Source organism: Chroicocephalus ridibundus, chromosome 4 (assembly GCF_963924245.1).
Source record: "Chroicocephalus ridibundus chromosome 4, bChrRid1.1, whole genome shotgun sequence".
Classification (NCBI taxonomy): Eukaryota; Metazoa; Chordata; class Aves; order Charadriiformes; family Laridae; genus Chroicocephalus; species Chroicocephalus ridibundus.
The window spans coordinates 45,284,320-45,301,215 of NC_086287.1; the positions used below are offsets into that span (position 1 = coordinate 45,284,320).

The 16,896-nt window shown below is 43.0% G+C and overlaps 1 protein-coding gene across 1 annotated transcript in view; it reads right to left on the reverse strand.

The window, feature by feature from the left end:
• Positions 1–16,867, reverse strand: part of RTF1 (RTF1 homolog, Paf1/RNA polymerase II complex component) — a 31,751-nt gene extending 14,884 nt beyond the window's left edge. The window contains exons 1-4 of the mRNA XM_063331737.1: positions 16,601–16,867; positions 13,745–13,855; positions 3,054–3,201; positions 1,337–1,541 (exon numbers count right to left, since the gene is read on the reverse strand). Of these exons, the coding sequence (XP_063187807.1) occupies positions 1,337–1,541; positions 3,054–3,201; positions 13,745–13,855; positions 16,601–16,852 (716 nt within the window). The 5' untranslated portion in view covers positions 16,853–16,867. The remainder of the gene's footprint in view (positions 1–1,336; positions 1,542–3,053; positions 3,202–13,744; positions 13,856–16,600) is intronic.
• Between the last annotated feature and the right edge of the window lie 29 nt (positions 16,868–16,896).

Sequence of the window (16,896 nt, forward strand, 5' to 3'; positions counted from 1 at the left end):
CTACACAGTCCATTCTTCTTCAGTCCTTTACACCTGGATTACGTAGACAAGAAACTGAAGTGCCAGATGAGCTCGTCACCCTTTATGCCTTTAACATGAAGCGTAACACACAGGGCACAGGCATTGTACCACATGTGATGTCTGCTGTAATCCAAATGAACTCACAGCACAATGCACATACAAAGAACCAGGCAGCATTTTGAAAGATTCAATTTACCATAAAATTAAGTAACTTCCCCTTCCACCGCCCCTTTAGTTCTACCTGCCAACTTCTTTACATAGAACAGGACAAACTCGTTTAAGATAAATCAGTTACTCAAGCTTAGACTGTTTAGCTTGTTTGTATCAAGTATTCTCCAGCGTTCATTCTAAAAGAAAGACATTCAGTTACCATGGAACAGTGAATGAAATTAAAGACTATGGTGTCCTTCTACCTGATCTAAATCCAATCTTTCACTCATTCTGATCCCTTTGAAAAGAGCAGCAGACTAGACATTGAAAGTAGTATTAAAACCACAGACAGACAAGGCAGTGCTCTAACTATGGCTTGGACAAACGGACAGTCTGACAGTAGCTTGTATTGACGTGATTTACTCAACAGATGTCAGTCCTCTAGAGAAATTTCTCAGCAAGCGAGAAAAGAGAGAAGTCACTGAAGAGGAAAGAAATTGGAGAAAACTTGCCCCACAAGTGCCAAATATTTTCTGTTAGACACATGGGAAGAAAAACACCTTTACTACAAGGAAGCTGCCTGACAGGACAGTGTTACAATAACAAACACCACCTAAGGTAGAAATCTACAAATGATCCCTTGAAAATTACATATCCAACACCGCTCCTCATTATTTCAATATCTCCTTCTTCTGTTAGGCCCCCAACCAGCTTCACACCCACAGAGGCAACCCTAACGCTGCTCTGTGCTTCACCACTGTTTTCTGAAAAATTCCAGAAGCTCACAGGCACCTTATACTTTGTTTGCCTTTTTCCAAAGTATCAGCATGTGACAGCTAATACAGAAATGACAGAATATAAAGCAGTCCTTCTGACTGTCTGTCATGTAGTGTGCGAAGCAGTAATACGATAGCCGTAGCTGACAGAACCACGTGTATTCAACAGCTGAAAAACTTTCAGAAACTGACTTTTACAAGAACACACAGAATTCCTGCTGTGTGCTCCTCAACTAGCTACAAGGAGAGTTTAAGCAAAAAGTCTACAATGAAGTTTAATTCACTTTATAGTGCTGATGCTTGGACCCCAAACACGAGAAGAGTGTCAGCATACCCTCCATACAGCCTGTATGAATTTGATACCAAATATTAACAGATATAAAATTCACCTTCTCTTTAGCACTTCTCTCTTCTCTATCCGGTTAAACAACTCCTGCTCTCTCTCCTTTTCTGTCATTTGTTCCAGTCGAGCTCGGTCTTCTTCATCACCCATAAGATCTTCTCCGTAGCCATCATGGAATTCCTCATCTTCAGATGAGGAATCTGAATCTGAACTAGATGAGGAGCTGTTGCTTTCTGAGTCAGAGACTTCTCCTAAAACAAAAATACAAGGCAGTGAGATTCAACTGGGGCAAAGCCCAACCGCTTCATATGTTAGCAAAGGGTATCAAGAATGAATTTTTACACTCATCTTCCACTATACTAAAAGCATATATATCATAAAAACTAAACCCAGAAGGAAATACTTTATTACTGCAAGATATGCATGTTAAAAAATGATAAAATGAGTGGTACTATACTGAAAGATAAATTGGGTTATAAGTAAAAATTCTTAGTAGAACAAGCAAATTGTAGGAGACCTTTTGGTTAGTGTGTTAGGGTCTTAAGGCTAGAATTCTACGCCTGAGAAGTTCCTTGTACATCCATAACTTTGTAAGCGTCTGTGCGGACCTCAAATGCCACTATTAACCACCACCAATGCTCCTCATTATTGCAGCCTGAAGAACCCAAAATTCATCATTTGAAGACTGCAACACTATGAACTGCTACATCACAAGGTAAAGTTGAAACACACTACCTTCAGGACTGGCAAGGCTGTGATGCTAGCTCCATTTACTGTAACAAGCCTCCCAGTTACACGTGGGCTTAGGGAACAGCTGACTCCCCAATAATATTGGATAACACCACCTTTAAACTTGATTCAAGTCCAAGTGCTGTGATTATCTCATCTAATCAACTACATTACACCTAATCACAAAAGTAGACATTAGGATTATTTCTTTCATTCTGGTCTCAGTATTTCTGGAAACTTCCAGCTTTCCAAACTTACACTGTGAAAAACCTTAATTTGTAAGCACTGATATATACAGGTTCAGTCACTTCATGCTTTGGTCTGTCTCTGCTGTGCTTAGTATACTTAAAACTGTAGGCTCCTTCATGTTCTTTCTTAACTTTGTTTTTTTACTATCAACTGAAATTGCAGCTAACCACCTGCAAGCCTTCATGGGCATGATGAAAACAGGAAAGAACACAGGAAGTTTGCCCAGCCTTGGAACAGATTCAATATTCACATAAAAAAATTCTGACAGAGTTATAGTAATGATTTTCCTTCTTCCATGTCAGTATAAATGTGAAAGAATTCCAATTCAGGGCAAATGCATGCAATATAAGCTCTTATTTGCACCATGCAACACTATACTCCCTTATACATCTCTCCACCTTTTTTCATCACGAGAAGTTTGTGAAGGGAAAAAAAAACATCAATGGGAACAAAAGAAAATGCTACCCACACTACAGATGGGACATGCTAGAAAGAAGAAAATAATTTTCTAGGAGAAAGTCAAGTAATGAAATATGTCATACATTCTTTAGTTGAAACATTATTTAGTGTTGTGTTCATAATGGAGTGCTTACAGCAATGCTATACTGAATTATAAGCACTTCAAGCCATGGCAAGTTTAAGAGTCATCAAGACTGCCAGTAACACAAAGAAAACTCTTTGAAGGTAGTCTTTAACATCATCATTTAACATTACTCTTCGGTGTGCACAAAGAGGTAACTTCACTTGGAATTACACTGTAAGTAGATGCACATGTGTTATCTTACCCTCTTCAGGTGCTGAGCTCTCAGCCGAGCTGTCTTTATCTGAGCTGCCTGAAGAGGCAGCTTTATTCGTCTGTTTCTTCATGGCTCCTTTCTTCTCTGCCTTACCCGCTTTTCCCTTTTTTTTGTTTTTAGAACCTCCAACAGTCCACTGCAAGGAAAGAACCAAGAAAGGGATCATGAGACACGAACATCACTCTCTTCTCCCTCCCCAAAAACACTGGAGTAAAAGTGACTGAGAAACAGTCCAATACCTGACAGCAACAAATCAATCATACAAGGGAAAAAAAAAAGCCGCCAATAGGAAACTTATCAAATGAAAGCATTTTACAAGGTTTTTTGGGGTTGGGGAGGTGGGGTGTTGTGTGGTTATTTGAGGTTTTTTCTTTAAAAAAAAAAATAAATCAGCTATCAGTGCAAGCCAACAGTTGGTAGGACACTCCTTTTAAAAACAATGAGAACTTCAGTCTGCAGCATCCTCCAGGAGAAAAGAGGTACTGAAAACATTTTTCTAGGAAAATAAATTTAAATAACAAGTGTCCAACTGCACTTGTAAAGATTAGCTTCAGTTTACTACTATTAAACAGAAGCAACAGATGTGTTTCCAAAACTAGTTTGTTCAAGAGCAGATTTTAGATTTCATGAAGGCACACCAGTTATAAATTAGTCTTTCCAAAATCTCAGTTTTATCAAGAGCACACAGCATCAGTATTTTTATACGACAAATCAATAGTGCACTCACTCAAAGACAGTAGCGTCACTGCCTGTGTCTATGTACACAAGTCGAAATCAAATCAGAATGACAGAAGTCAGGGGAAAAAAAAAGAAAGAAATCAAATGTCAAGTCTTTATTTTAATTTTCTATCGTACCTTCAATTAACTTAAACTGCACTTTCCAAGTACAGGACTTATACCACCACACACACTGGTAGCAACTTTATATTCCAAAGTCTCAGGACAAGAACTAATATTTACCTTACAGTGTGATTTCTTATTAGAATTTTTGCATTGTCCCAACTACCTGGGTAAAGCCAGAAGGGAACAGAACCAGTAAGGATTGCCTATATATTATTTTAAAGCTTTACACCATTTTGCACTTCACTGCCTCTCCTAGAAATTCTCCAGGCACAAGACCTTCAGGGATAAGACAGTTTCTTTTTTTTTTTTTTTTAGACTGTTATCCTGTTATCCTCTTCATACCTGTACATTACTCATCTTTCACACACATCACCATCTGCTCAAGCACGAGGCCTACTAAAAAAATAAATTCCTAATTCAAATGAGCAAATGTTCTTTTGCATAACTGAGATCACATGCTAAAAACTACTCGAACTGGAAAAAAAAAAGTAATCTTTAGATTTGACCTCAGGTGCACACAAACTTCAGGCTTCTCACCCATTCCCCCCGTCCTGGGGCATGAATCAAGCCGATCTCTGCAGTCAGTAATCATTCCATCAAACTTGATGGCTTCTACCTGATTAGGCACCATCTTCAAAGAACCTCGATGTTCAAATACTGTACATGAAACTCAACCAAGCAGTTAGAAGCTACTACCTGATCTACTAATATCTTCAGAATTTCCTAGGTTTTGATTACTCTCACATCCAGCTTTGTACCTTCCATATTACCACCTGCTTCATCACCTTCTTTAAGCACCAGCTGTGTATTCAAAAGTATCTGTCAAAGGCCAGGCAGAAGTTTTCTTTTCTGAGATGAAAGTACAGCTACCTAGTGGTGAGCCTCCAATTGCAATCCATACCCTATGCAGCTACCCCAGTCGGTTATGGTCCATAGGATTGGTGAGAAACTGCACAGAAAGCATCAGCCTGAGCTTGTACTCAAGTCTTTCTTGGCTTCCACATTAAAGTTTAAATTGTTCAGTGTTACAATACTGCTGTCTAATAATATTCATGGTGAACTATGCCCATGTAAATCAGTTAAGAACAAGCTTGTACGTTGCCTGAATCTGCTCGAACCTCAATGTTAAGGAATCACCTCCTAGGTATTACAGAAAAGCGCATTTTTGCTATTTCTTCAAGAGCTCACCTACTGCCAGCATACCAGTGAACACACAACAATGAGAAAGTGAAACTGAGCATTTAGCAGGGAGGAGACAAGCCCTCTGAACCAGGGATGCAGAGGTGCTTCCTTCCCAGACCTCTGCCACTTCTTTTCAGTGTTCCAACTCTGAATTATACCTTGTGTCAGCACGTTGTATAGCAAGAAAGAAGCACAGAGAAAGCCATAGTACACCCCACACTTATATCAAGACCTTGAGAGGTCACGCTGAGATGAAAGAAGCTAGGATCAGATAAAACCAGCAGGACTGCAGTGGTTAGTAAAATGTTTAATAGCTGTAGATACACACGTCAGATCACTATTCTCAGCCTCTGATTCACAAGCAGAATTGTGGAGAGAACCTGGGTCCAGAAAGATGTGATTGAAGAGAAAGCTGTGTGACAACCTCTTGAACAAAAACCACGTAATAGAAATATTCTGCCCTAATCCAGGAAATTTTGCTTTTGTTTCCATTTCGCAGTGGAGTTTACACTTCATCTCTCTTTTATTTATGCAAGTGACCTCTACATCTTTTAAGTCACAATAACTGGTTGTCACCTCCCAGTTTCAGTGCTGCCACAAAGCCAAATTCTTCCTCATCTAACTCAGGTGCTTCAGGGGTTATTCAGCTACCCCAGTCTCTCATGAATGTCTCGTCATTCCTGGTGCCACTACAGGATAAGACAAGAGTTCAAGCAACCCTTAAGGACAAATAAATCATCTAAACCAGGATGTAGTCAGTGTGAGGCTCTTTTAGGCTCACAGATTGCTCTGCAGGATCAAGGACCATCAGTTGTCAATTGGACGCTGAATGACCAAGTCTGTAGTGTTCAGAGAGAGACTAACCAGCATGAAGTTTCTTCTTACAGCAGAGGAAGGCATAGCAAGGATTAGCAGGGTGGGGGCTGGGGGGAAGACAATACTGGAAAGCCATGAGCTGCATGTCAACCTGCAGTCCAAACCACAGCCTTGAGCCCCTTCCTCATGCTCTAGCACACCAGCAGAGATCAGAAAGACAATAACATGTTTGCGTGTAACATCAAGTAAAAATGCGCACCCATTTATAGTCAAAAGCATTTGTTTGCTCTGTTTCCCTTACCTCCATGCATCTCAAACAGCAAACAATAACCGTATTTTCAAAAACTCTGTCCTCTCACAGCTTCCCCAGGTTCCCTCTTCCACGTTCCAGTCAGGCACAGCCAGTCAACGCTTCTCACATGCTTTACATGACTATAACGCCTCCTCTGTTCGCTGCTGCCTCCTCAGCCACCATCTGGAACCCTCCATGGTTCCGGACATAGCAAGTTAATAAACCCATGCACATGTGCTGCAATATTGCTTTCTGCCTATTATTTAGTACTATTGGACAACAGAGCTTTATGGTTCATTCACAGGAGGCAGCCAGAAGAGCATTTCAATTTTGCCTCTTGCTTCAAAGTTTCACAGTGCTAATCACTTGCATATTTCCCCCAAGAAGTCCAAGTTAAGTCACAGTACCCAGAGTGGACCACCAATACTAATAAAAAACCCGAACATATTAGAAATCAGCCAGATTTAGAAGTCAGCTTCTGCAAAAGCAACTACACAAAATGACTGAAGAAAATCATTTATAGGCCAGCAAATCTGGAACATATTTCCACTAGGGAGATGAAATGAGATCGAGGAGAGAAAAAAAATAGTGAGTGAGGTCTGACATCGTAGAACGCAGTAGAATTGTCTTATTCCTGCTGCTCAGATCGGTACTGTGTGAATAGAACAAAATAGTGAATAAACACATAATCCACTGAGACTTTATTTTGTATGTAGGTATTCTCCCTGCCTTTTTTTTTGGTAGGGTGGACGGGTTTGGGGTTGTGTGGGTTTTTTTTTGTTTTGGTTTTTTTTTTGTTTTGTGTGTTTTTTTTTTTTTTTTTTTTTTTTTTTTTTTTTTTTTTTTTTACACATCAAACCAGACAGACAAGCACAACCAAGGTTAACAGCTGCCTTCGTTTCATCTGGGATGGGGCTGACTTTCTTGCTGGCAGCTGGTATAGTGCTGTGTTTTGGATTTGGGATGAGGATAGCATTGGTAGCACACTGATGATTTTGGTTGTTGCTAAGCAGTCAAGACTTTTTCTGCTCCTCATGCTGCTCTGCCAGCCAGTAGGCTGGGGTGCACAAGAAGTTGGGAAGGGACACAGCCGGGACAACTGACCCCAACTGACCAAAGTGATATTCCATGCCATGTGATGTCATGCTCAGTGTAGTGTATATAAATCCGGCGGAAGAAGGAGAAAGGGCGGGGGGGGGCATTTGGAATTATGGCATTTATCTTCCCAAGTAACTGTTACACATGATGAAGTCCTCCTTTCCTGGAGATGGCTGAACGCCTGCCTGCCAATGGGAAGTAGCGAGTGAATTCCTTGTTTTGCTTTACTTATTAAACTGTCTTTATCTCAACCCACAAGTTTTTTCCTCACTTTTCCTATTCTCTCCCCCATCTCAATTGGGAGCAAGTGCGCAGCTGCATGGTCCTAGCTATTGGTTAGGCTGACACCAACTTGTCCTTGTCATATCCTTCCCTCCTGGATGCAGCGTTTATAAGCAAAAGGCAAATTAAAAGCCACAACAACAAAGCAAAACAGGTCTGTGTTCCTTTCCTAGGCCAGATAAACTTACAGGCCATGATAAAGTGACAGCCTAAGAGCATCAAGGTACATAACATTAGCCCAGCTTACAAACTTCCATCCGTTCATTCATTCATACCGGGAAAACAAAGGCAGTCCTCCAGGCAAGTCATCAAACTGCAGTTTCAGCCTGTCTGAAGACAACAGCAGGCAGCACAGATACGAAGATAAGGCAGCATTTACTGTCTTCAGGGTTTCTGAAAGCTGGCAGAACTCTGGAGGCAGTACTCCAAGAGCTACAAGAAGGAAAATGTTCTCTACCACTACTGTTAAAACTAAATAGTAAATAAAAAGCCCACGTTACTTTTCTTGTCTTTCGGGGTCTGTACTGGGCATTCCGAGGCCTCAAACACCTTCACAGTGACAACAGCCCAGCAAGTAGAAAGCTTAAAAGGACCATTTTAGACACAAAGACGCAATTCAAGGGGTCAACATCAAAAATGGAAAGGAGATAACCAAGTAAAGGAAACGCCTTCTGAAGCCACAGATAAGATTTTACCAGGAAGCAGATGAAAGAAGGCTTCATGGGTGAAAACATCACCAGATACATCTGATCCACCATTACAGTCTGAATACTGCTCAAAGAAGCTCACAGAAAGGTAACTATGAAAAAAAAAAAGTCTACCTATAGTAGGTTCAAATTCAGTTTAAGCTGCAAGTTAACATTTGTTCTAGAAGTATTTTGAGGGGTCTGCGTGTTGAAAAATGGCAAGAACTGCTGAGTGACAACATTGAGATGGTAGATAGATACCAAATGCCAATGAAGAAGCACTCTCCATAATCAAAACAAGTTTCGGGATGCTACTGGCTGTGAAAACTTGCAGTGTTTTTATTTCAGAAGCCTGGGCCAAACAGCTAGAGACAGCAACAGCCATAAAACACTTGGTCAACAAGTGCCTTGCAAGTCTCTAGCATCACCAGCCATCTGGACTAACAAAGGCTTAATGACTTCTCTAGATATTAGACAGTGCTTTATGACTGGACTGTTCTCAGCAAAAAACTGCTCCCTGGGTACAAAGAAAAAGTTAATTCAGTGGGAAAAAAAAATTAATAAAATCACATATTCAATCTCAATACCTTCATGAGTCTATTTCTGGAGCAACCTGCTCCATTTCAGAGCTCCTGAAGATTCTCATACCATATAAACTAAGTCCCCAGAAGTTATCCCCATGCTAGTCTGCAATTTAAAGAAGCTACTTGCAGACCAAATTTTGTACCTATTTTGTACCTATTTTGTCCACAGCTGGTTCACATTACTTCTTTGGACATGGTAGCCTCCATACAATTAGCATACGCTATTCAGATTTGCACTTGCACTTTGTTTGGTGTGGGGGAAGTAACAGCACCTCTCTTCCTTAAGTGCTTTACTATTGCACCTATTAACAGCTGAAGGAAACTGCCTCCAAGAAAGTCAAAGTTACAAAGCACACAGCCTATAAAACTGTGTATAAGAAGATTAAGGCATAGGCTGTTTCAAATTTCCTAAGCTTGAAAAAAATGTATCGCAAAGGCCTCTCAGGACTGGAGAACCCACTCATTCTTCAAGGTCTAATTAAGCAGTATTACGAAATAAAAGCACACAGAAAAGGAAGACGTTTAGCATCATAATCTCTATAAATCCACAAAAGACACCCCCAAAACAGAAGGAGCACATGCAGTTTTCTGTTAATCCATGGTTTACTAGAGTGCTCTAACCTGAAACGTAGTTAAGTAGATCCAAACTTTAAAGTTCTTTCCTCATAATAGGGGCATAAAGCCTCCTAGGCCGACTGTTATTCGAGACTGATTTCCTCGCTGGCTGCATGACCATTGCTTACCTCTTCCTCTGTCCCATAGCTCTTGACAAGATCTTCAGCTATGTAGTTTCCTACTGAATCTGCACATTTGCAAATAAAGGCATAAACAGATATTCCTCACTAAACTCCAGACTAGTACCAATGTGGTGGGTTGACCACGGCTGGACACCAGGCACCCACCAAAGCTGCTCTACCACTCCCCTCCTCAGCTCGACAGGGGAGAGAAAAATATAACGAAAAGTTTGTGGGTCGAGATAAGGACAGGGAGGTCACTCAGCAATTACCATCACAGGCAAACCAGACTCGACTTGGGGAAATTAATTTAATTTATTACCAATCAAATCAGAGTAGGGTAATGAGAAGTAAAACCAAATCTTAAAACACCTTCCCCCCACGCCCCTCTTCTTCCCAGGCTTAACTTTACTCCTGATTTTCCCCGAGTAGTGCAGGGGGACAGGAATGGGGAATCACACGTTATTTCTGCCACTCCTTCCTCCTCAGGGAGAGGACTCCTCATACTCTTCCCCTGCTCCTGTCTGGGGTCCCTCCCACGGGAGACAGGCCTCCACAAACTTCTCCAACATGAGTCCTTCCCACAGGCTACAGTTCTTCACTAATTGCTACAGCATGAGTCCCCCATGAAGTCACAAGTCATGCCAGAAAACCTGCCCCAGCATAGGCTCCTCTCTCAACACAGTCACAGGTCCTGCCAGGATCCCGCTCCAGCGCAGGCTTCTCACAGCGTCACAGCCTCCTTCAGGCATCCACCTGCTCCTGCATGGGATCTTCCATGGGCTGCAGGTTAATATCTGCTCCACCGTTAGCCTCCATGGGCTGCAGAGGGACAGCCTTTCTCACCGTGGTCTTCACCACAGGCTGCAGGGGAATCTCTGCTCCAGCACCTGGAGCACCTCTTCCCCCTCCTTCTTCACCGTACCTGGTGTCTGCAGAATTTTTGCTCTCACATATTCTCACTCCTGTCTTTGGCTGCAGTTGCCCAGTTTGGGTTTTTTCCCCTTCTTAAATATGTGATCACAGAGGTGCTACCACCATCACTGACTGGCTTGGCCTTGGCCAGTGGCAGGTCCGTCTTGGAGCTGGCTGGCATTGGCTCTACCAGACAGAGGGGATGCTTCTAGCAGCTTCTCACATAAGCCACCCCTGTAGCCACCTCGCTACCAAAACCTTGCCATGCAAACCCAATACAACCAAGCATTCATGATGTAACTTTTCTTGTCCTGAAAGTATCTTCTGCTATCACCCTAGAGCTGTTAAAAGGCACAACCAAACCCCTCACAACATCAGAATGAGTGCAGGAGGATTACACCAGCATTGCTAACAACAAAGTTTTTAAAAGAAACAAACAGGAGCTCCTACGGAATTGCAGCTTTCTGTCTAATCTACACTGATGTTAGTGAAGTTGTTGCAGAAGTCATCCAGGCTTCACTACATAACAGGAAGAGTTCTCTTACTGTGACCAGTGTTGCCAGTATAAAAGGAAGAGTAAGAACCCAAACTTACCATACTGCAACTGAGGAACAACATCCACACAACACCTTCAATAAACAACAAGGGTACCTTGTGACACATATACCTCTAGCACAGTAGCCCCAGTAGTAACTTAGCTAACACCAAAAGGTTACATGCAGCAGGCTAACAACAGTTTGAGCTCTTGAGTAGTCATGGCCACGTGTTGCCCCACAGATAAAGGAACCATCTGCCTTCACATGTGAGTCCGGCTTAATATACCTCTCTGCGAAGGTGGTACTTCTTACTGCAAAGCCCTGCAGTTGTTGCTATTTATCAGTTCTCTGAACAACAGTTCATAGTCAATTCCATCAGAAGATGGTTCAGAGCATCCCTCCTATTTCATTGGCTGCAACTCACCTTCAGTGCCTTGGCTAGGTAATTTGATTCAGACCACAGAGGTGCTTAAAGTGTTAGAGAACCCAGCACCTGCACCATGACCACCTGATGTGGCTAAGTGCTTTACACAAGCACATTCTCACCGAGACACATAAATATAACATTAAAGAGCTACTGAAATCACTTGGGCACCACTGTATAGATGTAGCATGATTTGTACATGCTGTTACTCTATAATTCCAAAATGCACTTTATCTCCCCTATGCCGCACAAACTTTTGCCCCTTTAAAAAAATGCAGAATGCAGCATTAGCCCCCAAAGCAGAGATTTAGGCTCCTTTTCTGTACATGCAACATAGTGACAATCCTGGAACATTTAGCGCTTGCCAGGAACCACAAAGGACACACACACTACAAAACCTGCATGGAAGCAAATGGGCATGATTAAGCACTTTTGCCCAGGGCAACAGTTTCCATGCTTTTGCCTCAAGGTCATCGTCTTGCAGGAAGTCCAGTAAGAATTTCAACTTTTAGACCCCCAAGGTTGAGCAAACTTCAAACCAACCACAAGAACACCGATTAAAACCAACGTTGTTCGGCAGGAGTAGTGTAGTCAAGCCTAGGGGTGCACACAACTGAACGACTGGAAGAAGCAGAACTGTCATAACCCAGCCTGTCTCACCCTGCTGTGACAAGCAGCAGTTCAGAATGCATAATTCAGGCACAGGAATAGAAGCAAGTGGCCTAATTACCTCTTCTCTAAATCTCTTCCTTTTGCTGCATGGAGGTCAGAAAGAACAGGTATCAATTAGAACCCATACACAGATTAGAAAGAACATCAAATGCACATGATGCCAACAGAGATACTAGTGCATTCATGAAGAGATACGTTGTCGCATTCTACATACAGTGGAAAGGTAGAACGAACTTGCAGTTACGCAAGCTAAAAAAAGGATTTGAATAATATTATTTATTCTGTCTGTTTTCAGAGATAAACACAAAAGACTATCATTGACATGCTCTCCATACCTAAGTCTACTTTTCCAGACAAGCTCATCTCCACAGAGCTTAGAATAAATAATCTGTGCGCCAGCAGATCTGAACACACACAGTGGTCACCCAATATCAAATCTAATATCTAGTCTGTTCATAATTTTCTCTCTCTTTATTTCTTACGCATATATTAGATACAAGGGTCACTTTTTTTTCTTTTTTAAGAAAAGGATTGATTGAAGCAGAATTCCAAGTATATTTATTTCAAAAACACCTCAGAAAGAACACTGAACTACACACTCTTTATACTTATTGGAAGAGCTGTGCTACACTACCAAATGTTTAATAGTTTATCACTGGCCTACCCTATTGGTCTTCAAGTTCTCACAATGAATAATCCTTCCTGTAGTTTCAGGGGAAAAAAAAATAATCTACCCCACACAGCTCCCTGTTAAATTTTTAAGAATTAATGGAATAAAAGATCTCACTACAGGAAAGCTTGCAAAAGACATCTGTAAGCCTTCAAGAAAGTTGTTTTATTCAAATACCTGTATGACCTGTTTGTCAGTTCCTCTGGTTTAGTAAGTTGATTTCAATTTTCATTTATAGATGAAAGCAGAGACTTTTAACCAGCTCTAGAATGTAGTAGCAAGAACAAATAACAAAAACAGATTTGGCAGACAAGCGCTGCTAAACAAGGAATTGACAAAACCGTAGAATAAAGTAAATCTAAACTCTTCCTTGCCTCACTTTCTTCAAAAATGCCAATAAAAACAGCCTGTTGCATGTTCAAATGACCAGACAATCTAGTTCACAGCAGAGTTCTTGAAGTATCAAACTAAATAAATAGAACAGTTTTACCACCTGTAAAATAGTACCACCTGCCTTGACCCTCTCCTCTCTGAGGAAGGAAGCTCTCTTTTAAAGCTGAAAACCTCTCCCTTGAATTCAGAGTCCAGCTTTAGCAGCTTCACTGCTACTTCAGCCATAAGCATTACACAGGAAAAACACTAGTTTTAAGCAGGGAGATCACCAGACCACATGAACATGGGATTAAACAGGCAGTCACCTTTTCTATAGGCATTCAGACTATTTTGTATGCAGTTACAATTCAAAGCACATCAATTACAAGAAAAGAAGTATTTCTGAGTTCACTTCCTCTGGGCTTAATGGGTCTCCATCAGTTGTACTGATGGCAAGTCCAATTTCATGAAATCAGCAGGCTAAAAATACTCTATGATAAATACACTTTCACTGCTTAGGTACAATCAGACAAATAACCCACAGTAAGTTCACCGATAACATGACAAACTCACCTCATCATCACTGTCCGACGTCTCAGAGTCTGAAGATGCTGTAGGTTTGCTCACAGGTGGCTCCTTCTCTTCAGAGTCACTGCGTTTCCGTTTGGCCAACGACAAGAGCTCCTGGTATAAGAAACCACATGTTTATTTCAAAACATCATAGTTAGTTTTACCAATCCAGGACAGGGCATATGCACCTTCTTTGTGATATTTGAGCACATCCCAGTAAAATTATCCCCACTGACTGAGAAACAAAGGTCTACTTATGTTTCATTAGTACATATACACACACACAATTTTAATACAACCAGAAGGCACAAAAGGATTTTGAGGATAACAAGCTTTAAGTAGTAAATACCACTACCATTACTTTCTTGGTATAAACGACCTACGAGAAATTATTTTCAGAGTCATGTCCAGGTCTGTTTTATTTGGATTGTGTAATAATTCAAAACTACCCTAACTCCATTGTGTAGCATTAACCCAAAAAGCCAAATGCCACTAGAGAGCAGCTCTTTCATCCAAACAAAAGAGATATTTGCAATTATACACTTTAAAAAGGAAATACTTTAGGCATCACCACAATGTCATGGCTGATAATATTTAATCAGCTGTTCAATTCCCTTTCACTGTCCCTACATACCACAGAATGCACTTAAAGCTTTGGATAGACACACAGCAGGCATCAGGCTCAAAGTCTGTGAAACTAAGTAAAGCTGTTCTCCAAAGGAAGCACTTTCAAAGGCAAGACACACCAGCACAAAGAACTAAATGGCTCTCAAATAGTCTCATCATCTGCTGTTCATAGCTTGTTCAGATGACAGAAGCAGTAGTATAAAATAAACATTTCTGAAGCTGCATTACTGTCTTTGTAGTCCATGACACACAATTTATTCTTAAAAATGTTGCTCTGGGGCTGATGAACCTTAGCTGTCAGTAGAAAGAGTCCCACCAACTTCCACAGTCTTGGGAAGTCACTACTAGATTGGTTTGCATTAGTTTCACAACTGGAAGATTATCCCCATGGCAAACGGATCACAATTCAGTACCTCAAATGAGAGCATAAAATCCGCAGAAAGTGATGGCCTAGGCTACCTACCAACAAAGAAACCTTCCATTAATAATGGCATTTTACAAACCTCTCTCTGAAGAAGGCATGCAACACCAACAGAGCACATTTGTACAATTAACAGTTCTTTTCAGGAAGCTCCTGATGTTTTCTACAATCTTTTCCAGGGTTTCTCTCACAACTTTCTCTAGGTAGTCCTTCAACCCAGATTACCTCTCACTGGATATCTTAGCATATTTACCACTATTTTTATTCGAAGCAATTTTCCTTCTTTCTTTCTACCCTCATTCTGTTTTCCAAGATACTATATTAGAAAGGCTCCTACTCCTTTGATTCACCAAGCCTAGATCGCCAAGGAAAGCTGTCAAAAATTTAACCTACAGAGGGGCCCCACTTGCTACACTCTCATCCTAAAATCACACCATAAAAACACTGCTTCCCTGCTACCTAATCTTCATCCTTGCACATATGTATCCCTGCTGTTATAGTTGCTGGAAACAGCTCAGTGGAGGAGAAAGCACCTACTACTCAGGTAGAACTGCAAATGCATGCTTCCAGTGGATGGAACAGATGAGAACCATGCAGTTATTCCTGCCACCATCACTCTGGTTGCCTGAGCTATGCTAGAGCTAGTCCAACTCCTCCTATTTTGAAGCTCTGAAGAAACTACCGAACTAATATACTAGTGGTGGGATGTTGGCAGCTTTAAAGACTCTAGAGGCACACAAGTTCAACATCAGGGCATGCTTTGCTCCAGTGTATTTGTCTAACAGAGCCTCCAATTTGATTGTTCTGAAGCTCCAAACTGCTAAACTTTCTGAGTGTTTGTGAAGGCTTTTTATTGCAACATAGCAACAGCTTCTATATTAAAAACTCCAAAGGTCCAGCACATAAATTACATCAGACATGTAGGATTCAGCATATTTAACCGCCGAACTTCTCCCCAGAACAAGCACTGCCATACAAGCCATAACACACTTCACTTACAATGTCTTTATTTACCATTTGATGTACCATTTACATCATCAAGACCCGCTAAACCAAAAGGTAAGTCTTTGAAAGCAGCCCCCTGCAAAGAGGAAGCCGCCCTCTTGCAGGCCTGACACGGTTAAACTGATGCCAGGCATCGCATTTCCAATCCCGGGAGATGCCCTCATGACAAATAAATACTTCCCCTCGCTAAACCCACGGGCTTCTAACTCGAAGTAGTTTCCCACCAACAGAGCTCCCCCAGCTCGGTCGCTAGGACTGAGGAGGGAGCATTAAACACGCATTAAGAGCCCCCCCGCCCCGCTCATCTCACCCCGGGAGCCCGCCTGCCCCGAGGGGCTCACCGGGAGGCAGGGACCTGACACGCTGCTCTCCCCAGCGGCTCTCCCGGCCCGCGAAATCTCCACAGAAAAAGTTGCCCAGCCCTTCGGGCCTCTTCCCCCGCTACCCGAGGGGTGACCGACCGCCGGCAGCCGAGCCCCGCTCCCCCAACCTCCCTCCTCAGGGCCAAACCGCCCCGCCGAGCGCCGCCCTCCTGCAAAAGCACCGGCACCGCGGCAAAGAGCCCCCGAAACTCGCCAACGCGGGCCGCCTGCCCGGGGCAGGCCGGAGAACCGCCGGAGGGGGAGCAGGCTCTCCCCACGGAGGCCGCGGCGGCCCCCATCGGGCTTCAGAAGAGCGACAGCGGCCGCGCAATCCCCCCCCTCCGCGGGGCGGGAGCGAGGGGGGGCGGGTGGGATGGCGGCGCCGAGCCCTACGCGGGCCGAAGATCCCAGGCCCCGCGTCCGTAGCCGGGCCTCCCCGCGCACCTGATCTAGGTTCTCCTCGCTACCGCTATCCTCAGTATCGGAGTCGATAAGGACACGGCCTTTCCGCTTCTTCACCATGGCGGGAGCCGGCTCTATTTCCTTCCTTCCTCCCACCCCCCCCGCTGCCGCCGCCGCCGCCTCCTTCTCCTCCCCTTCCCCGCCACCGGCGCCGACGGCGGCGGCGCGGCGCTCACAGCGGCCCGGCCTGCCCCGCGCCGCCCGCCCGCCCGGGACACAAAGGGCACCACGCATGCGCAGGGCGCCGGGGCGGGAAGGAGGGCGGGGCCTGCGGGGCC